This window comes from Aquarana catesbeiana, linkage group LG03 (assembly GCF_042186555.1).
Source record: "Aquarana catesbeiana isolate 2022-GZ linkage group LG03, ASM4218655v1, whole genome shotgun sequence".
In the NCBI taxonomy this organism is placed as follows: Eukaryota; Metazoa; Chordata; class Amphibia; order Anura; family Ranidae; genus Aquarana; species Aquarana catesbeiana.
In genome coordinates, this window is record NC_133326.1 from 597,749,971 (window position 1) to 597,773,177 (window position 23,207).

At 43.0% G+C, this 23,207-nt stretch overlaps 1 protein-coding gene across 2 annotated transcripts in view; it reads left to right on the forward strand.

Annotated features, from left to right (window-relative positions):
• The window catches only part of PROM2 (prominin 2), a 146,795-nt gene that overhangs the window by 93,478 nt on the left and 30,110 nt on the right, over window positions 1–23,207 (forward strand). For both annotated transcript variants that reach the window (XM_073622051.1, XM_073622049.1), the window contains exons 16-17: window positions 8,770–8,844; window positions 15,508–15,600. In XM_073622051.1, coding sequence (XP_073478152.1) covers window positions 8,770–8,844; window positions 15,508–15,600 — 168 coding nt within the window. The remainder of the gene's footprint in view (window positions 1–8,769; window positions 8,845–15,507; window positions 15,601–23,207) is intronic.

A 23,207-nucleotide genomic window follows, 5' to 3' on the forward strand; every position in this document is an offset into this window, starting at 1 on the left:
ATTGTGATAAAAATGGCAGTTGTTTTTCATATATAAAAACAGTGTTGCGCTAAACAAAAAATTGCTGAAAGTGTTGATAGAAAATAGTCCAATTGTAGAAAAACTCAAAAAACACAATTCTGTGAAATTGCAGATGAATCCAGAAGACCCTCCACCTCGTGCATATACTGCCACCTCAAGCAATATAGACTCTTTACCAGAGAGCCTGGACCCTTTATTACAGAAGGTCAAACAGGTTTGATGTAATAGTCTTTGCAGGTGTCATCAGTTGGAGATGTGTCCTCAGAGCAAATTAAGAACTTTCACTGGATAATCAATCCAGGCTCCATTCACCCCACAACCAGATTTAACCATGAAAATGAAGGAGACGCTAGATAGTGTAAAAGTCTAAAAGACTAATTTAATAAAAGGTATTGCACTTACATTTGTTCAGATAAAAAACAGCGTTGTACACAACATAAGCAACTGCTACCTGAGAGTGAGGTTTGGATGTGATACATCCCTCCGCTCCTGTGGCTGCAGGAATGAAAGCGAGGCTTGAATTGCCTGTTTCTTATATATTAGTTCCTGTTTGCATGAGAGTGAGGTTGGGATGTGACACATCCCTCCTCTCCTGTGGCTGCAGGAATGAAAGTGAGGCTTGAATTGCTTGTTTTGTATATATTGCGATAGCAGGAAATGATGCTCATGCCCCAGAAGAAGTCCTGTTTCCTGCTATCGTGTTCCCGTTTATAGCATCTGGAGGTTTTTATGACGGCCACCTATGTTGTATACAACGCTGGTTTTTATCTGAACAAATGTAAGTGCAATACTTTTTATTAAATGAGTCTTTTGGGCTTTTACACTATCTGGCGTCTCCTTCATTTGCATGGTTAAATCTGGTCGTGGGGTGAATGGAGCCTGGTCTAATGATCCAGTGAAAGTTTTTAATTTGATCTGAGGACACATCTCCAGCTGATGACCCCTGCAAAGATTATTACATCAAGCCTGTTTGACCCTCTCTAATAAAGGGTCTAGGCTCTCTGGTAATGGGGCATACACACGGTCGGACTTTTCGTCTACAAAGGTCCGACAGCCTGTCCGACTGACTTCCGGCGGACTTTCGGCGGACTTGCGGCGGACTTGTGGCAGACTTTCTAACGAACGGACTTGCCTACACACGACCACACAAAAGCCCGACGGATTCCTACGTGATGACGTACACCAGACTAAAATAAGGAAGTTCATAGCCAGTAGCCAATAGCTGCCCTAGCGTGGGTTTTTGTCCGTCGGACTAGCACACAGACGAGCGGATTTCGGGGTCCGTCGTAGTTACGACGTAAAGATTTGAAGCATGTTTCAAATCTAAAGTCCGTCGGATTTGAGGCTGAAAAAGTCAGCTGAAAGTCCGGGGAAGCCCACACACGATCGGATTACCAGCCAGCTTTAGTCCGTCGGCGTCCGTTGGACTTTTGTAGACGAAAAGTCTGACCGTGTGTATGCCCCATAAGAGTCTATAATGCTTGAGGTGGTAGTTTATGCAGGAATTGGAGGGTCATCTGGATTCATCTGCAATTTCACAGATTTGTGTTCTTTCTACAATTGGATTATTTTCCATCAATACTTTATAAGCAATTTTATGTTTAGCGCAACACTGTTTTTGTATATGCTTTGTAATGTGATTATATCTCACTTCAGTGGTGCTGATGAATATTTACACTGTAATGGTTTAATTTCATTGGTATGATATATTGTTTTGCACAAGTGCTATATTTCTCTTGTATGCAGTTGTCTTTGATACACAGCCCTTGAGCAAACGAAATGACATCCAGTTAGGGTTTATGTGTACGTTTAAGAAGTTTTCTGTGTCTATGGAAAAGTAGAAAAAGCTTTCAAATAGAGAACTGGAATACGAGGTGTGTCCTAGGCTTAAAGTGGATGTAAACCCGAAAATGTTTTTTTTTATTTTTTTTTTTTTATATCATACTGTAGAGTATAAGATTTCCTATCATTTGAGCCCAGTCTTGCCACACAGAGTTAATCCATCTCTGAGCAATCCTCTTTTATTGTTCAGTGAGAAAAATCTTGATAAACTGAGAAAAACTTTGTCAAATACTCCCCCTTGCTGTGAGTGAAAGCCTAAGACACAGGCATTATTTTTTAATTCCCTCCCCACTCCTTTCTTCAGCAGCTCTGCAAGGATTGGCTGTTCCACACCTCAGCATGATTTGGCATGCTGAAGTCATGTGGTTACTTTCCTGTCTTTTCACTGGATGTTAGAGATCATAGCAGAAGTTCAGCAGAAGTTCAGTGTTAGAAATAAACAGGAGAAAATGCATATTGGCAAGGAGTGTAGAGGTGGGCGGGGAGTCTACTGACATCACGACTCCACCCACCGAGCTCCAGACAACAGACCCACCCACAGAATATGCAGTTTTTCGGCTCTCATAACAGACAGAGGGGAGACATTTGACAGGAGTCATGTATATCCTTATAGATAACCCCTATGGCAGTAGTTTAGAAAGGATGACATTGGGTTTACATCCACTTTAATGTACACAGGACGTTTTTATAACCTCTCCTGAACGATTTAACTTGACAGATAGTAACCCACGTTTAAAAGATCCATTTAAAAGTTTGGTGAATGGCATCAGAAAACAAACAAAACAGAAGATACTGAAACTGTCAGCAAAGGCCTCTTCAGGAATCGATCGCTGAACCACTGTCACACATTCTTAGATTGCGGCCACGCCCACAAAACGTGAGCCTTTCATGACACTCTTCAGGCGGGAAAACAGGAAGAAGTCTGCAGGTGCCAGATCAGGGGAGTATGGTGGATGATGGAGAACAGGTATGCCGTGCTGAGCCAAGAATTGTCGCACAGGTCTCATCACCTGTGATGATGATTTGCAGAAAGGATGGATCCTGGTCATACATGATAATTAAAGCGGTGTTCCACTTGCAATTTTTTTTTTTTTAAAGTCAGCAGCTACAAACACTGTAGCTGCTTACTTTTAATAAGGACACTTATCTGTCCAGGGAGCCTGCGATGTCAGCCCCCCGAGGCCAATCCGTCCATTGGATCGGGTGCAGGCGCTTCTATTCTAATTAAGGGAAACAGTTTCCTACTGCGCATGCGCGAGTCGCGCAGCGCTTTGTGAATGGCCGGCTGTCTTCAGTACAGGTAGTACTTCATAAAAAGGTAAGTTAGAAGAAAAAAATATTGTAACTAGCCAAAATGACCAGTGGAGAGGTGGTCTTTCATTTAAGACACCTTTCAAAAGTGGGTGGAACTCCGCTTTAAATCTCCGGAGGTTTCCATCCATTATGGTTTCTGGTCATCTGTCAGCTTGTTCGTCACAAATCAGGAACCGATCTTCTGTTTACCCATGGTGCGCACCGTGTCCTTGCTAATGCCCAAATCCTGCACCATCAATCATAGTCAGTCGCCGATCTCGTGCCAGCATTTGTCACACTCACTTGATCATGTCTGCGGTTCTGCTTTTTGACGGTAGACCCGAACCTGGCTCATCCTCAGTCATTTCCATCCTGTTCCTGTCCAATAGGATGCCCGGCGCTTTGACCAATCAGGAGACAGTTCTAACTGACCTGCCTCCTGATTGGCGGGGAGGCACTGTGGTGTAAAAATAGCGAAAATGTATTCGCTATGGTCATACAACAGGGTGGGATCAGGGCACACTCTCTTTTTTGAAGGCTTTTAGAGCCTGAGGCGCTAATCAGTTGCTTCAAAGAAAAAAAAAAAAACCCTCCCACGCTGCCATAGGAGTCCATGCATCCGGCGTCCTGAAAGGGGCCGGGCACATGGATAAGGAGGCGGCAGCAGGGATTGGGGGGGCGGCACCCGTGCGCCCACAATGCACAGGCCGCCCCTGGTTTTCACACTATATAAATAACTCCAAAGCACCAACTTTGCTTGTTAGAGAGACCTGCAGGCTGCTATGGTTTATGGTTTGCACTCACTTGGCTGATTAAATAAATGTTTATGTACACCTAAATGCACATTGCATAGACTTGCAGAGACAAGTGTATTAAACACATTGGGGGGAATTTTTTCACAAACTGAAGCAGACAACATATGGAGCAGATGTGCATATTATTATTATTATTATTATTATTATACAGGATTTATATAGCGCCAACAGTTTGCACAGCGCTTTACAACATGAGGGCAGACAGTACACTTACAATACAAATCAATACAGGAGGGATCAGAGGGACTTGCTCGTTAGAGCTTACAATCTAGAAGGAAGGGTCAAGTGGAAACAAAAGGTAATAACTGTGGGGAATGAGTAAATCTGTTTCAAATCTATTTCTCTACCCCTCAGCTCACTCCCTCTGTCTCCTCACGTATCACTAATTTACTATCAGATACAGTCATGGCCGAAATTGTTGGCAACCCAGACATTTTTCCAGAAAATCAAGTATTTTTCACAGAAAAATATTGCAGTAACACATGTTTTGCTATACACATGTTTATTCCCTTTGTGTGTATTGGAACAAAACAAAAAAGGGAGAAAAAAAGCAAATTGGACATAATGTCACACAAAACTTCAAATGAGCTGGTCAAAATTCTTGGCACCCTTAACTTAATATTTGGTTGCACACCCTTTGGAAAAAATAACTGAAATAAGTCACTTCCTATAACCATCAATAAGCTTCTTACACCTCTCACCCGGAATTTTGGACCACTCTTCTTTTGCAAACTGCTCCAGGTCTCTCTTATTGGAAGGGCGCCTTTTCCCAACAGAAAATAGGAGAGGTCCAAGAACAGAACCTTGGAGGACCCCAACCGAGTAAGAAACTGTAAAGGTGTGGTTGGAGAAGTAGGAAGAGAACCAGTGAAGAGTACAGTCATGGAGACCAAAGGTGTGGAGTTTTTTTTGAGGAGGGGGTTGTCAACCGTATCAGAGGCAGCAGAGTGGTCCAGGAGTAGGAGTACAGAATAGTGTTGATTGGTTTTGGCCGTTAGTAGATAGTTTGTTAGTTTTAGGAGAGCAGTTTCTGTGGAGTGTTAAGGACAAAATCCAGACTGAAGGGGATCAAGAAGGCTATTATCAGTGAGGTGGATGCTCAGTCGGTTGTAGACCAGACGTTGGAGGAGTTTGGATAAGAAGGGTCGTAGGTTGTTAAGAATGGATGGGTCCAGTGAGGGCTTTTTAAGTATTGGTCTGACAAGTGCATGTTTTAGAGAGTTGGGGAAGATGCCAGAAGAGAGGGAGAGATTGAAGATGTGGGTTAGAGAGTGTATCATAGAGCCAGAGGGTGAACGTAGCATTTGTGAGGGAACAAGATCCAGAGGGCAGGTGGTAAGGTGGATATTACCAAGTAGTTCAGCAACCTCGTCTATAGTGGTGGGGTTGAAAGAGGGAAGTAATGATTGTGTCTGTGGGCATGAAGTGTAAAGCGCGTATCGGAACAGTAGTGATCTCCTCGCGATTTGTATCAATCTTCTGTTTGAAGTGATTGGCGAACTCCTGGGCAGTGAGTTAGTTGGCAGGTGGAGGCGGGTGGAGGCGGTGGAGGACAAAGTAGAGAGTTGAAGGTAGAGAAGAGTTGATGGATGATAAGTTGTTAATGAGAGTGATAAAATAGGTCTGCTTGGCAGAGAGGAGGCTGGAATTGTATTTTTGGAGGGCAGATTTATATTGGTTGAAATCTCTCTGAGACTTAGTTTTACGCCACAGGCGCTCATGAGCATGATTATGTTTTTTCAGACTTCTAGTATCACCTGTTTGCCAAAGTTGAAGGGGTCGGGGCCTGATTCTGTGTTTAGTGAGGGGGGCCAGTGAGTTCAGTGAGGCTAGAAGTGAAGTGTTGTAGACAGAAGTGGCTAGGTTGGTGCAGGATAGGGGTGAGATTTTGTCATAGAGGTTGTCGATAGCAGAGTAGAAAAGAGAAGGGTTGAAATGACATAGGTTTCTGCGGATAACTTTTAGGTGGTTGGAGGGAGAGGAGGTGGAGGAGAGGGAGAGAGTGAAACTAATAAGGTGGTGATCAGAGAGAGAGAATGGATAGTTAGAGGTTGCATGGAGTGCAAGGGTGAGAGAAAACGAGGTCAAGGGTATTGCCTTCGGAGTGAGTAGGAGCATGTATCCACTGCTTCAGGTCAAAGGAGGAGGTTAGGCTGAGAAGTTTGGAAGTGGCAGGAGTGTTAGTATTAATAGGGATGTTTAAGTCCCCGAGAATGATTGTGGGGATTTCAGAGGAAAGAAAGTAGGGTAGCCAGGCAGAGAAGTCATCAAGAAAGGTTGATACTGGTCCAGGGGGCCTGTAGATCACAGCTATCCTTAGAGAAACTGGAGTGAAAAGACGAATGCAGTGTGCTTCAAAAGAGGAGAGTGACAGAGAGGGAGGTGGCTGAAGTACCTGAAAGGTGCTATGTGGGGCTAGAAGGATTCCAACACCTTCTCCCTTACATCCACTGGATCTGGGGGAGTGAGTCCAGAGAAGACCACCATGGGATAGGGCAGCAGAAGAAGCAGTGTCGGATTCGTGGAGCCAGGTTTCAGTAATGGCGAGTAGGTTAAATGAATTGGCAATAAAGAGGTCATGGAGAGAGGTGAGTTTGTTGCAGACAGAGCAGGAGTTCCAAAGGGCACAAGAGAAAGGGAGTCTGGTCTTGGGAAGAATAGAAATGGGAGCTAAATTGTGTTGATTGCGGCTGCTGCCAGAAGGTGCAGGGTGATGGGTGCATGGGGTACAGTTAAATGATGGAGGCCCAGGGTTTGGGGATATATCTCCAGAGGTTAGGAGAAGCAGGAGGGTGAGGGAGGTAATATCAGAGTGGGATTTATATGAAGGGACATGCCCCAGGGTCTTGGAGATTTTTAGTGTGTGTGGATTTAGAATGAGCAGGAGTTGGTGGGTGCAGTAATATGAAGAGGACAGAAGTGAGGGTGATATATATATATGCTGTGGGGGGGGGGGGGGGTGAAGGAGAGATAGTTTTAGGATAGGATAGAGGACAGAGCTGTCAAAAGGAGTGTTAGAGAGTGCATGTTACAAGGAGAAAGAGCTAAAGGGGTAAACAAGGTCACCTGATGTCTGTGTGGTGTTTTTCAAAGTATTTTCTTGTGTTCATTTGCTTTGTGCATTCACTGAAGTGCAGCGTCAGAAGCACTTATAGAAATAGCCCCACTTTGAGGCTGGTTGGCTGGTTAACAGGGCAAAATTCTTAGACTAGCAAGAGGGCACTAAAGTTAAACGGGCCATAATTTTGGGTAAGACAAGGGAGATAATAAAGCATTGTAATGTAGACAGGTCTACAGACGGTTAAGCAAAAATAACATACCAGCAATTATTAAATAGACATAAGAAAAGCAGATAGCAGTGTTTCAGTTTTTGGGTGGAGATGGTTCAGTTAGCACATACCAGCAATTAATAACCAATCCGCTACTACCCTCAGCTTGTTCAGTTCAATTTTGAGAATGAAAGCTTGGTTGCCAAACACAGCTGCATTCCTTTGAATAAATACCTCTAACTGCATTGCATATCGGAAACAGGCCTGGACTGGCCAAAGGGCAGACCGGGCATTTGCCCGGTGGGCCGCCCGTTCCGTGGGCTGTTGATGTTCAGGCTGCACAGCGGGAGGTGAGCAGCAACCACGGCCTGGACAGGGTTAACACAGGCCATGGCTCAGCTCAGCTCAGTCTCAGAGCCGCGCTGACAGTTCCGCTCTTGGCCCCTCGATCCTCCTCCTCTGGGCCGCTGTCAGGATGTCCCCTCCCCCTCTCCCCCTTTCCCCCTTTCTCATGTCAGGCTTGTTGGCAGCACAGGACGGGAGAGAAGAAAGCTTCCTGCTTGATCTTCTTCCCTCCCAATTGGCCACAGCAGAGGGCCAATCAGAAATAACTAGTTGGACATCATGGGAAATGTAGTCCCAGAGATAGGATGCCCAATTGATCTCAGCAGGGAGACAGCTACAGTCCCCAGCATGCACTCTGCTGGGGGGGGGGGGGAGAAAACCCGGAAACAAGCAAGTACTACAAGAGACATGGACAAAGGAAGAGGACTGTGCTGGGGGAACTAATAGCCCCAGCACCACCAGATAGAGCCACGCTGTACCCACACCACCAGAGAGAGAGAGCGCCACGCTGTACCCGCACCTCCAGAGAGCCACGCTGTACCCACACCACCAGAGCACCACGCTGTACCCACACCTCCAGAGAGCCATGAGAGTCACATTGTACCCGCACCACCAGAGAGTCACACTGTACCCACACCACCAGAGAGCCATGAGAGCCACGCTGTACCTGCACCACCAGAGAGCCACGCTGTACCCGCACCACCAGAGAGCCATGAGAGCCACGCTGTACCCGCACCACCAGAGTGCCACGCTGTACCCGCACCAACAGAAAGCCATGAGAGCCACGCTGTACCCGCACCACCAGAGCGCCACGCAGTATCCGCACCACCAGAGCGCCACGCTGTACCTGCACCACCAGAGCGCCATGCAGTACCTGCACCACCAGAGCGCCATGCTGGTATTTAGCTTGCTAATAAAGACTGTTGTGGCCAATTTAAATCCATTCACATGCTGTGCTTATTTTTCTTGGGACCTAAAAGGGATAGTCTGGGTTGATAGTTGACAGACAATACTTGGCAAATCCTTAAAAATGCACATTTAAATTTCATGCATAAGTACATTGAATACATATTTGTAAAAGTGATGCATCCCATTAAGAAATGGTTATTATATTCAAATTTGTGGAAAAAGTAAAACAGTTTACAATTGCCAGTAATCATAATTAATCCTTTGTGCTCTTCTAGATTCAAGCAACTCTGGTGACTCTACAAACTGCTGAGGGGTTTGTTCCATTGCTGGAAGCTCTTTCTTCAATTCAGGTAATCTTCATCTACCTATGTGATACATGTGATTATGTTATTTCACAAATCAGAACACCTTTCAAAGTAAATGTTATTTCCAGTATTCAACATTTAAATCTGAACTCCAGGCATTTAAAGATATATTTAAAAAAAATAAAAATGCATTAAATATAATAAATGCATATTAAATGCAGATAGCTGTCATTGGTCTTCTATTATCCCCCTTTCCACTGGACAGGGCAGGGACAGGACTAGTAGCCTGTTAGTCCATGCTGCATGCATATGTGTTGCCAAGGAGCATACTGACAGTAGAAAAGAGTAGAATGAGCAGTGAGTTAAGCTCATCAGTCTACTGCTACTTCTTCATTGTCTTATCACAGGCTGGAGGGGGGGGGGGGGGTAGGTGACCTAGTTAAGTTGCTAAACTTCAGTAACAAAAAGTCTGCTCACCAACCTGACTGTATTTTCTGGAAAGGCTAGCATAGAGTGAATTACAAATCTTCTGGAAGGAAAAAACAGTTCCCATATATCTATTTCAAATGTGTAATTAGTCTGTCCGGAAGGGAGATTTTTACATTGTTTTCACTGTTATTAACATACCCACCAAGCTGCATCAGCCTGCTTCAAGCTGATTTTGCATTTATATTTATTACATGGAGAGGGAAGCAAATCTGAAGTAGACAAAGCCATTGACACAGGCCCAAATCGTCCAAAAACAGGAACCGGCTGACTTTCAACCCGTGTGTACGGCTCCCTTTCTGACAGAAGCCGATTGAGGACACCACTATGGGGGGTAATGTGAAAGGTGGCGGAGGATACTACTGTAGGGGGAGTGATGTGAAGGGGGGCAGAGGACACTACTGTGTCACACCTTGTGTTTTTCATGCCATCTTTTTATTGGGCGCCTAATAGTTATTTAGGGTTTTTTTTTTTTTTAAGGGTGCCACCCCCCTCCCCCCCAGGGATCTTTGACTTTTTCCATGTTGTCCAGGTAGATCTTAACCTCTGAACGGTTGCCTAACCCTGCTCTAGTGAAAACAGTGGATACTCTAGTGCAGGGGTCTCAAACTGGTGGCCCACCAACCATTGCAGAGCTACAAGTCCCATCATGCCTCTGCCTGGGGGAGTCAACCTTGTAACTGTCAGCCTTGCAACGCCTCATGGGACTTGTAGTTTCACAACAGCTGGAGGGCCGCCAGTTTGAGACCCCTGCTCTAGTGGCTCTAGTGTGATCAATACACCTGGATCTACGCCTTTCCTCCAATGAAGCTTGTTCCTCATTTGTTTCACAGGACCAATTTGAAAAGCATTCTGTTGATGCTTAATGCTCTGGACTGACCCAAGTGGATGTGGTATGCTGATCTGGTAAGACTGTTGGCAGATGCTCCTTGGGCTCTACCAGATCATCAGGATCTTTTTGTCTCAATGGCTTATTTACCATCCTTCCTCATGGTTGCTGGCTGTAACAGCAAGGCTGTTGAAGCCCAGAATTTGAAAGACAGAGGCATCCCAGAATCTGTGGTTTCTATGATGCTAAAGGCTAGGAAGGTTACTTCCAGCAAGGTCTATCATCAGAGAGGTATATTTCACTTGGTGTGAATCTAAATGCCTTCAACTCTCTGTGGGACAAAACCTCTGTTTCCTGCAGCTGGGTCTAGACCAACATTTATTCTTATCGCTACCAAGAACCAAGTTTCTGCCCCCTTCTATCTTTTTACAGATTTTTGGCCTCTCACTCATTGATTAGGGTCTTTGTATAGGGAGTTTCCCATGTAGCTCCCCATGTTTGCTCCCCTGTTACTCTGTGGAACCTATTAGAGACAATTATCTCTTTTTTCTACCCCAAAAAGTGATATTTTTCTGTAGCCATCACCCCTGGAAGGTGAATATCTGAACCGGGGACCTTATCCTGTAAAGATCCTTTTTAGGTTTTGCAAAACAAACCTTTTCTGGTGTTGAGGACCAGAACTTCCTTCTTGCCAAAGGTTTTTTTCCAGTTTTCACCTCAACTCTGACACATTGTTCTCCTGTCCCTCTTTCCGACGCCAGTTCACCAAAAGTACATTTTTCCCTATTGTCTGGATGTGGTTCTGGTGGTTCTGGTCCTGAGAGTAGTCACTTTAGAAAGGCTGATTCCCTTTCTGTAATCCTGGGTGGACGTATTCCATCACCTCTATGTGCAAATAAAGAAGATATCAGGCAGATACATGGTGTCAAGCAGTGGCAGCTAGTGCTCAAAATTTTTTGGGGGGCGCAAACAAACTGAAAAATTCTGAAAAAAAACATCAATTGCAGCCTCACTGTGCCCATCTAACGCAGCCACTGTGCCATCAAACACAGTCACTGTGCCCATCTAACGCAGCCACTGTGCCCATCAATTGCAGCCACTGTGCCCATCAATTGCAGCCACTGTGCCAATCAAATGCAGCCACTGTGCCAAACGCAGCCACTGTGCCCATCAAATGCAGCCACTGTGTCATCAAATGCAGCCACTGTGCCAAACACAGCCACTGTGCCCATCAAACGCAGCCACTGTGCCCATCAAACGCAGCCACTGTGCCCATCAAACGCATCCACTATGCCCATCAAACACAGCCACTGTGCCCATAAAACATTGCCACTGTGCCCCATCAAATAGTGCCACTGTGCCACATCAAATGCTGCCATTGTGCCCATCAAATAGTGCGACTGTGCCCTATCAAATGCTGCCCCATCAAATGGTGCCACTGTGCCCATCAAAGGTTGCCACTGTGACCCCCCGCCCACTCACCGTCTGCCCAGAACTTACCCTGTCTCGGTTGTGGTGTCAGGGATGCGGGTGACGCGGATCAGACAGCGGCTCCTGTGTCCTCAGTGCGTGTCCTCCCTTACTCTTGATAGGCGTCCAATCATAGCGCTTGTCCCTTCAGCCAATCAGGTGACGGGTAACAGACCCAAGCACCTAAATGGATGAGAGGTGGTTCAGTGTTAGGAAAGCAAATATTCTATTTCTAACACATCTGGGTAGACTGTGAACGCAATGCTTTGCACTCGCAGTGCACCTTTTTTGAAGCCTATTAGAGCCTATGGCTCTAATCAGGTGCTTAAAAAAAATACACCCCGCTGCTGTAATTCAGGCGTCCGAAAAGGGGCCAGTTGCCTGAATAGGGAGTGGTGGCGGCGGCCATGGCTAGATTCATGCAATGCATGAATCTATGCATTATGCACAGAGGGGGTAGCTGGAGAGAGGGGGCGGTGCCCGTTCGCCCTTAATGGATGCAGTGCCACTGGTGTCAAGGATTGAGTTTCACTCTTTCCTGTGAAGATGCACTCTACTAGATCTGTGTTTTATAGGCCTTTCTACATCGAGCAACAGTTTTTCTGATTTGCAAGCACCTGGTCTGTTTTCTAAGTTCTACTAGGTGAATTTTGTGGCCTCATTTGATTCCAGCTATGGGCTTAAAATCCCTCAGTCAGCTCTTTGAGTTGTTGGCAGTCCCCAATTATCTTCTTGTTTTTTCTTGGACCTGTTAGCGTTTGTTTGCTGTGTTGCCCACCCCTCAGTTGAGCTGCTTTTAGACATCCTAAAGGTGAAAGCCTTTGATCATGGTACTGCTTTGCTACAAAACCAAGACATCCTGGTTGTGGGAGGGGTTATCCTAGGCTTGCCTACTTTTTATGTTTGCCAGTGTCCAGTCCTCCCGTAGACGTCAGTTTAACCTGTGAAATACTTTGTCCCTCAATGGATGGTCAAGGATTTTATGGTGAGTGCAAAAATCCCATTATTTTGTTCTTGGAAGAAATTTCTATTCTTCAGTTTTTGTTTTATTTTGTTGTGTTTTTTCAGTTGTTAGAAACTCCTTTAAAAACCATCGAATCCCGATCCTCAGATGAACATAAGCTGCATCTCATTCATGAACATAAGCTGCATCTCATAATTTGGAACTGAATCTTTATGAGTTTAGATTATTATTGTGTGGATACCCCGATAAAGGAGGAAAGACATTTTCCATCTTAACCTGAAAAGAGATATTCACTTTTAAACACTTGATACATGAGAAATATTAGGCAGCAAGTAAACATATATTCCATGAAGTTGATGTTCTGAAAGCAGAAAAAATGGTCTTCTCAGTTTGTTGTGCATGGGGCTGCATAGCCACCAACTAATCAGGGTACCCATGCTGACACTTGTTCACAGCCAAAGGAACCAACACTAAGCATGAGAGCATCAAAACTGGACCACTGAGCAGCAAAAGTGGGTTGCCTGGTCTGATAAATCACATTTTCTTTTACATCATGCGGATGGCTGGGTGCTTGTGCATTGCTTATCTGGGGAAGTGATGTCACCAGGATGCACTATGGGAAGAAGGTAAGTGTAATGGCAGTACAGGTGGTGTAATGCTGTGGGCAATGTTCTGCTGGGAAACCTTGGTCCTGCCATCCATGTGCATGTCACTTTGACACCTATCACCTATCACACATATCATCTAAATATTGTTGGTGACCAAGTACACTCCATCATGGAAACAGTATTCCCTAATGGCAGTGGCCTCTTTCAGCGGGATAATGCATCTTGCTATTATGTTTGAATTAAATGCCTCGGTGATCTTCCTTTAGAGCAGTGGTCTCCAAACTGTGGCCCTTTGCTTGCCTTTATCTGGCCCTTGGGGCACTATTCCTCCCACCGATACAGGACACTGTTCTTCCAACTGACACCAACAGTGGGGTGCTATTTCTCCCATTGACACCAATGATGGGCCACTATTTCTCCCCCTAATACCCAATGTGGCAATGTTTACTCCCACTGATGCCAATAAAATTTCCACTTCCAATGGCCACAGTCAGGCTATTCTTAAGTCTGGAGAACGATAAACTGGCCCTTTGCTTAGAAAGTTTGGAGGCCCCTGCTGTAGAGATTTAAAATGTAAAAAAGTTTTTCTACATTTTGCTTTTTAGAAACAGTAGCAACAGTTTTTAGTAATAAGTAGTTGCTTTTAGGGTTGAGTTTTGCAGGTTCAGGGTAATTTTAGAGCTTAGATACAATTGTTCATGTTTGTGTATAATGTGCCTTTAAAATGTAGTATCATATATGTGCAGCTATATGTTCCTTACCCTACTCAAAACCTTTGCCACTATAAATATATTTCTAAAGAGATGCAACTCATCAGAGGTAAACAGGGAAAGACGTCACTTCTGCACGTGCAGGATTGCTGTCTCCTATGGTAATAGTCTTTTAACAGTTCTCAGCGTATCAGTTCTTTCAGCTCCACTACAATGGCTCCTTGTAGTTCTTCAATAGTGAGCTCCTGGTCTCTCACTAGACCCACTGAGTCACTGACTATCTATCCCTTGAGCTCCTCCAAGGTTTGCGGTGGTATACCCTCAAGCGCCACCCCCGCTTCTCTGCTAAGACCCTTGGCTTGGCACTCCAGATACTTCTCAAGCTTCACCCCTGCTGACCAGCTTGATCCCTGGCTTGACACACGAAGCTGCTCTGCAAGCGTCACCTCTGCTGGTTGGGTTCCTGACTTGATTACCGCCTGAAGTTTGCTGATTCTCCTCCGTGCCCTTCGGTGAGAATATGGTTCCGGTACTTGCTTCAGTTACTCACTGTGGTCCCTGGTAAAGGCAATTGCTCCCTTCGTGGTGACAGCTTCCCTTCTACCTCCGACCATTGACAGGTGCTCCGGCCGGCAGAACTTTTGGTTGGACTGCAAGCTGCAGTCCCAACCCTGCGCTGCCCTCTTACTTCTGGATATGCCCTCACACAGCCTGGCAGCCAGATGCCTCTGTGATAGACCTAATCTCTGGCCTAGCAGCCCGGGGCAGACGACACGGTGGCAGAGAACACAGATCATCTAACCTCACTTGAATATATAGGTTTTCCCCAGCAGTCCAAAGGATTAAAGAAAACCCCTGCCCATTGGCTGGGGTGCCCACATACCCATAACCTGACCTTGGGTTGCACTTCTCGCATCTAGTACCACCAAGTACCCTGCCACCCGGTGGTAGAAGAGAAAAGTGCAACAAGGCCAAGCTTAGGGAGAAATCAATAGATTCCTATCAATCAACTAAGTTATCTACTCTGGGCAAGTAGATTTGTGAGGAGCTCCCGGACTAAATTCCAGGGTGCTGCACAATTTTTCTATTTTATGGAAAAAATTAACTACAGTCATGTGTGGCTACTTTGTATCTCTATCTTTATATTTTCTCTACTATAGTACTATAGTGCAATGATTTAACAATACACGGAGACATATTAAAAAAACAATGGAAACACCATTTTCTGTTTTGTCCTTAGAAGACATTTCCTTTCTTTCTTGAATCTTTTTTTTTTTTTTTTTCTTTTTTTTTTATTGGTTGTTGTAAGTAGTAGGAGCAGTGTTCTATATCTAACTCCTTCAAAAATCATCCAACAATCATATGTGGGGCTCCAGATGACTAACCCCTTTGTGACCTTTCCAGAATTAGCGCCATTTGTGAACATATGCTGTATCTCATAATTATGAACTGATTTTATCTATATCTTCTGAGTCTATTAACAAACTTGATCAGGCTCCCGGAGCAGACATTAATCTTTGGGATAGAGTTGTGTAATTACACCAGGATTACATCAAGTGGCATTATGCCCTTCATAATCTGCCTAAGGTCATGCCATGCTCTGTTCTGATGTCCCTGTGTGTTCATTTTATCCTGCCTCAGCGTAATGCGACAATAAGAAATCAGTTGGAAAAGGAAACGAGGACGCTGCAAAATATATTGAACAATGATGTGCGAGATCAAGAGGCTGCTTTGGTATGTACAATTAATTAAAAGCACCAACATAAAGCCTTTTAAACATAACTAATCTTTATAATGGCCATGTATGTAAAGTATAATGCCGCATACACACGATCAGACATTCCGACAACAAAATCCATGGATTTTCTTTGACGAATGTTGGCTCAAACTTGTCTTGCATACACACGGTCACACAAATCTTGTTGGAAATTCTGAACGTAAAGAACGCAGTGACATACAACATGTACGACAAGCCAAGAAAAATGAAGTTCAATAGCCAGTGCGGATCTTCTGCTGGATTCCGACCATACGTGGAACTTTGTGCGTCGGAATTGTGTGCACACGATCAGAATTTACGACAACGGATTTTGTTGGCGGAAAATTTGAGATTCAGTTCTCAAATTTTGTGTAACGGAAATTCTGATGGAAAATGTCCGATGGAGCCTACACACGGTCGGAATTTCCGACAACAAGCTCCCATCGAGCCTACACACGAACATTTTCCGTCGGAAAATCCGACCTTGTGTACAGAGCATTAGACTGTCAGAATTGGATCAGGAACTGGTGATTCTGTCTTTAAATGACTTGACTATATACATATAACATTTCCAGTTTTACCGATGTTACCATTCAGTACCCAACCAAAAATCCTAGAAAGAATAGATTACAATGCATACAACTCGATTTTCAAACGAACCCATTTATGGTAAAAAGGTTTAGTTCAGGCAGGCTAGTTTGCTTTAAAATTTACAATTACTACAAAATCTGGCTATGTATGTGCTTGTACATAATAAAGCCCAACAACAAAGCATGCAAGTAATTCAGTACAGGAGGAGTAATGGGGTTTTCTTAATTTTTTTGGTTTAGCACCTTCTTCACAAGTTGGGTAGTAAGGAAGAACACAAAATAGTGGTCACAGTGTGGACAGGCAGTGCTGTCAATGCTACTATCTGCCTAACATCTCTGCATGACACAATCCGAAAAAGCATCACATATAAGTAAATAAAAAACAAAGAGAACCCTTTGAAGGCTACTCTGCCATCCTTGCATATGTGACGCCTCCAGCATAGTCTGTACATCTTTAGCAAAGAGTTCAGCAAGTATTCTCAGTGCAGTTGCTAACCATTTTTACTTATTTTAAAGGAAAAAGATAGCCATACTGGAAAAAAAGCCATAGCCTGCTAAAGGCTCTAGGATTATAAGTGCTTCAGTAGGTTCAGAAAATGGCATGATAACATATTCTTCCCTACCTGTCTGAACGACAACCCCCCAACCCGGTCTGTCTCATTACAAATGCCATCATTTTCTGTCTGTAACAGACAGGGAAGCATCATCCAAGCATGATCTGTACTTGGTTGGTTCTTTGGAGGGCAAGGGAGACATTAGGGGTCTAAAAGACCCTTAATGTCACCATAAAGTGTACCCGTAACTTGCCCAAAGCAGGTAAATAAATAAAAATAATACAAAAAAAATGTAAAAGCACCCCTATTCCCCCGCACATATGTGATTTTTTTCCACCAACTTTTGAAGAGATAGCAATAATTCTAGGGCCATAATTCATGATTAACTTTAAAATGAAGACCCGCAAAGGCGTTTAAAGCATTCCCCTTAAGGGGTACCGTTTTAGTTGCCATTTTTACAAGCGTATGTAATTTTAAATCTTGACATGTTTGGTATCTATTTACTCGACGCAACGTCATCTTTTACATTTTACTAACAAGTTGTGTATTTTGTGTTTGTGTGCACTACAATAAATTTAAGTGTATTTTTTCTTAAAAATCTGCATTTGCTAAATGGTTGCACAAATATCATGTGACATAACAAATTGCAACAGCTATTATAATATTCTCCAGGGGCTCGTCATCTTTTATATTTTACTAAAAAGTTGTGTATTTTGTGTTTGTGTGCACTACAATTAATTTCAGTGTATTTTTTCTTGAAAATCTGCATTTGCTAAATGGTTGCACAAATATCATGTGACATAACAAATTGCAACAGCTATTACAATATTTTCCAGGGCCTGCTTTCAAAATATATGTTTGCTAGTATTTTTCTAGCCAAAAATGAAGATTTTAACATGTGCGCAAAAAATTGCCCTGGTAGGCAAGCAGTTAACAGTAATGCGCAGTAACCCACATCAGCCAACTACAATCAGTCATGTGCTAATCTGTCCTCAGCAGAGTGAATTGTGATTGTTTGCAGTTAGGAATTATGATCAAATTAATATAAACAAATATCAAACCAATAAGGCTCGGTTCACACTAGGGGCGTCACGACTTGCAGGTCGCCTCACCGAGGCGACCTGCACACGACATCCATGGCGACTTGCAAAACGACTTCTGTATAGAAGTCTATGCAAGTCGCCTCAAGTCGCCCCAAAAGAAGTACAGGAACCTTTTTCTAAGTCGGAGCGACTTGCGTCGCTCCTATTAGAATGGTTCCATTGTACAGAACGGGAGGCGACTTGTCAGGCGACTAGGCCGCCTGACAAGTCGCCCTGTGTGAACCAGCACTAAAGGTCAGTCAGGCCTGAAGGATGTGCACTGTATTTGGTGTCAGAAACGTGGATCTCAGCAAGGAAGGCTTTGAGTCATATTTGCACAATACACTAGCATCATAACCTTGTCCTTTACATATTTCTTTTGGTAGTATTTGGTCACCTCTGGGTTTTTTAGTTTTTGCACTATAAACAAAAAATGACCAACAATTTTGAAAAAAAAAAAAACAATATTTTTTACTTTCTGATATAAAACACATCCAATAAAAAAAATTAAAAATCAAATTTCTTCATCAATTTCTTGAATTTAATTTAATTCTGCTACATATTTTTGGTAAAACAAAAAGTGTATATTGATTGGTTTGCGCAAAAGTTATAGCATCTACAAACTATGGGACATATTTAGGGAGTTTTTATTTGTTTTTAATTTTTTTACTAGTAATGGTGGCAATGAGCGACTTATAGCATGACTGCGATATTGTGTCGGACAAATCGAATACCAAACTGACGCTAATACAGTGATCAGTGCTAAAAATATCTACTGTCACTGTACTAATGACACTGGCAGGGAAGAAGTTAACATCAGGGGCGTGTAAAGGGTTAACTGTGTGGCTAACATGTGATTGAGTGTAGTGTGGGAGGTGCTTTTACTGGTGGAAGGCATGGATTGGTGTTCCTGCTTTAAAGGAACACAGGATCCATGCCTTCTGTACTGACAGAATGGCAATCTACCTTGTATACATAGGCAGACTGCCATTCTGCCTGTATACAGAATGATCAACAGGACCCGCTGTGTAAAATTACAGCAGGAGTGAGCCGCCAGTGGTGCACACTCATGCCCCAAACCCCAGAAGTGCAGAATCACTAATTTATACATGATTCTTTGCAGTGCAGCCGCCCTATAGCAGTAGATGTGCTATGGGGCGATCGGCAAGTGGTTATATCAGGGGTCTCCAAACTTTTCCAACAAAGGGCCAGTTTACTGTCCTTCAGATTTGGGGGAAGGGGGGTCCGGATTGTGGCCAGTGGGGGTAGAAAATTTCCCTGACCCAGCACAATAAAAATAAACATGGCCTCAGGCTTGGTGGCCAGTAGGAGAAGGAATTGTGTCCTTTCATTGGTATCAGTGGGAGGAATAGTATACCATCATTGGTATCAGTGGAAGAAATAGTGTCCCATTGTTGGTGTCAGTGGAAGGAATAGTGCACCATCATTGATATCAGTGAAAGGAATAATGCCCTATCATTGGTGTCAGTGGCAGGAATTATGCCCCACTGTTGGTGTCAATGGGAGGACTAGTGGGTCATATCATTGGGAGCAATAGTGCCTCAAGGGCTGTATAAAGGCTGGCAAAGGGCTGCCTCCGGCCCTTGGCCCGCAGTTTGGAGACCACTGGGTTATATCATAAAAAATGTCAAAAAGGTAACCATACAGTATACTGTATTCCCGAGAATATATAGAAGACATATATCACCATGGGTATTAAGTGGAATTCTCATCTATAGAACGTCGGGATGAATAAGGCAGCTTTGGGATGACCATTCAGTGGAAGCAGATGGATTGCAGGTTCTCTGATAATTCAGTCTATGACTTCCCCCACAGCAATCAGTGACATTACAACAGCATGAGACATTGGATCTCTGTCTCTTGAGTAAATTATGTTACTGTTGCATTTAATTGCCACTAATGCAATTTCATTAGTTGGGAAACTTGTTGTATTCATTTCCAGAAATTACATCTACATTAAACACACATAATTAATGTAATTTTAATGATTAATGGTGCCATATTTTAGCTTTTATTCTTTTTTCATTATTTTGCATAATATATCCTAATTATAGTGCAGGTTTAACTACATTACAAGGAAGTGTATGAAGTATCTCTGAATTGACAAAACTTTGCCAATGCGAGTGTCACATTCAGTCTGATAAAGAAAAATAATTAGTATATGTTTTACTAATAATAAGATCAAAGTATTGAGTACTTATATGTTAATGTTAGGTTCCTCATATAAGATCAGGTTTGCTTGCTAGGATGACTTTGCAGAAAAATTTTATTAGAACTGATATCTGTTGTTGTGACTCTTGCCTTGTTGTGCAACATGGAACTGGTTCTAAAGTGGGAGTTTGGAGGCTGATCAAGCTGATAAGATGTCCTGAGATAACAGAAATGAATATGATATGTAATTAATGATGTGCTGCTTGTCCAATTTATTATGTCAGTGATTTAATATGTTAAACGTTTGGGATAGTCCTACAGTGGAACTTATTAGGACTTGATCCCAAAAGCCTTGATCATGGGTTAGATTCCTGACATGTCTGAGAATCAGTGTGGTAACTGTAACTCATAAGAAATGCACAATTCAACCATCCCTGTACCTGTAGGCAGGTGTAGTCTAAATTCTCCACTGCAGGAGGCGCTTGACCACAGCAGCAATGCAGGTGGGGAGGAAGTTGAGAGGAACCTGTTTCCTCTAGGTTTTCCTCAGTCACTGGGGAGCAGCTATCCGATTGGATGTTGGCACCCCATGTAACTTTGGTGGCCATCTTGGATCAGGCAGAGCCTATTTAACACTCCGGCTCCTGGACTTGGTGCATTGTATGCAAGTAGTAACATAGGGACAGGTTTCCCAACTGTTAGAGATTGGCAAAGGCTCCAGAGGAGTAGGGACAGTGAAGGGATCATGTCTACCTCTTCTAGGAAGCCTACCCTTTGGGTGTAGACAGGCCAGGTCACATTCTGCTCCTCATGGCAGATGCTGTGGGCATCTTACAGTTTCCAAACACCGCTGTTACAGTTTTAAGTGGCTCTGGATGCCTGTGTCTCCCTGCTGGGCCTGTTTGTACTTGCTGAACTTTTCTACAATATATTATTGCTAAATTTGGACTCCGTGTGCTCACAAAGCTGCATCTAGCCCATAAATTGGTTTACAAATCTCAAATATTTTAAATACCGCTCCAGGCATGATCAGGCTTCACACTCCACAATCACATCTCTGGTGGTGGTTCAGCTTGTCTCCATCAAAACAATCAATTGAACCAGCAACAGGAATATCATACCACCACTGAGATGCAAAATAACTTTGCTCCATTATCAAAACCCAGCAGGAAAACATTCTATTCTGACAGCTGAGCATAGCTCTTCCTCAAATAAACTGGAGGACAAGACCCTCCCAAATTTGATCATGGGTTAGATCCTTGCCATGTCGGAGAATCAGTGTGGAAAATCTAAATTACAAAAAAAACACAATTCAACCATTTCTGTAGCCCATATTGGTTTACAATTGCCATTTTTTTCTAATATACGTAAGAAAACAAAAAAGAATTAGACTTGTAGGTTACAGAAATATCAGTAATAGCCTGTGCATTTGACTTATAGTAACTCCACTGTTATGAACCCTGATAAGAGATGATTTTAAGTATATTGAAACTCAGTCACTAAAATCTTATATGCAGGTGCATCTCAAAAAATTTGAAAATCATCAAAAAGTTAATTTATTTCAGTAATTCAGTTCAAAAAGTGAGACTTTATATTATATAGTTTTATTACACAAAGAGTGATATATTTCAAGCATTTCTTTCTTTTAAAATTTGATGATTATGGCTTACAGCGAGTGAAAACCCAAAACTCAGTATCTCAAAAATTTTGAATATTACATAAGACCAATAAAAACAAAGGATTTTGGATACAGAAATGTTGGCTTACTGAAAAGTATGTCCATGAACAGTATAGTATGCACTCAATACTTGGTCATGCTCCATGAATTACTGCATCGATGCAGCATGGCATCAAGCGATCAGCCTATGGCACTTCTAAGGTGTTATAGAAGCCCCGGTTGCTTTGATAGCGACATTCATGTTAGTTGCATTGTTGGGTCTGGTGTCCCTCATCTTCCTCTTGACAATACCCCACAGATTCTCTATGGGGTTTAGGTCAGGCGAGTTTGCTGGCCAATCAAGCACAGTAATACCACGATCATTAAATCAAGTAATGGTACTTTTGGCAGTGTGGGCAGGTGCCAAGTCCTATTGGAAAATTAAATCAGCATCTCCATAAAGCTGGTCAGTAGAGGGAAGCATGAAGTGCTCTGGAATTTCCTGGTAGAGGGCTGCACTGACTTTGGACTTGATAAAACACAGTTGACAGACACCAGCAGATGGCATGGCTCACCAAATCATTACTGACTGTGAAAAGTTCACACTGGATCTCATGCAACTTGGATTCCGTGCCTCTCCACTCTTCCTCCAGACTCTGGGACCTTGAATTCCCAATGAAATGCAAAATTGGCTTTCATCTGAAAAGAGGACTTTGGACCACTGAGCAACAGTTCAGTCCTTTTTCTCCTTAGCCCAGGTAAGACGCTTCTAACGTTGTCTCTTGACATAAAGAATGCGACAGTTGTAGCCCATGTCCTGGACACGTCTGTGTGTGGTGGCTCTGGAAGCACTGACACCAGACGTAGTCGACTCCTTGTGAATCTCCTCCAAATTCTTGAATGGCCTTTGCTTCACAATCCTCCCAAGATTGCAGTTATCCCTGTTGCTTATGCACCTTTTTCTTCCACACGTTTTCCTTCCAATCAACTTTCCATTAATATACTTGGATACAGAACTATGTGAACAGCCAGCTTCTTTAGCAATGACCTTTTGTGACTTACCCTCCTTGTACACTTCCCCATGATTGTGTAACCTACTGGACCAGACTGGGAGACCATTTAAAGGCTCAGGAAACCTTTATAGGTGTTTTGAGTTAATTAACTGATTAGAGTGTGACACCATGAGTCTACAATATTGAACTTTTTCACAATATTATAATTTTCTGAGATACTTAATGTTGGGTTTTCATTAGCTCTAAGCCATAATCATCAAAATTAAAAGAAAGAAATGCTTTAAATATATCACTCTGTGTGTAATGAATCTATATAATATATGAGTTTGACTTTTTTAATTTAATTACTGAAATAAATTTACTTTTTGATGAGATTCTAATTTTTTTGAGATGCACCTGTACACTTTAACCTGTTCATATAATTTCAGAAGCAATTTTCAATATTGTCAAATATGCAATAAATTATACTTGTTGATCCCACCATGACAGTTGTATTAAGAAACTTCTTGTTACAGGG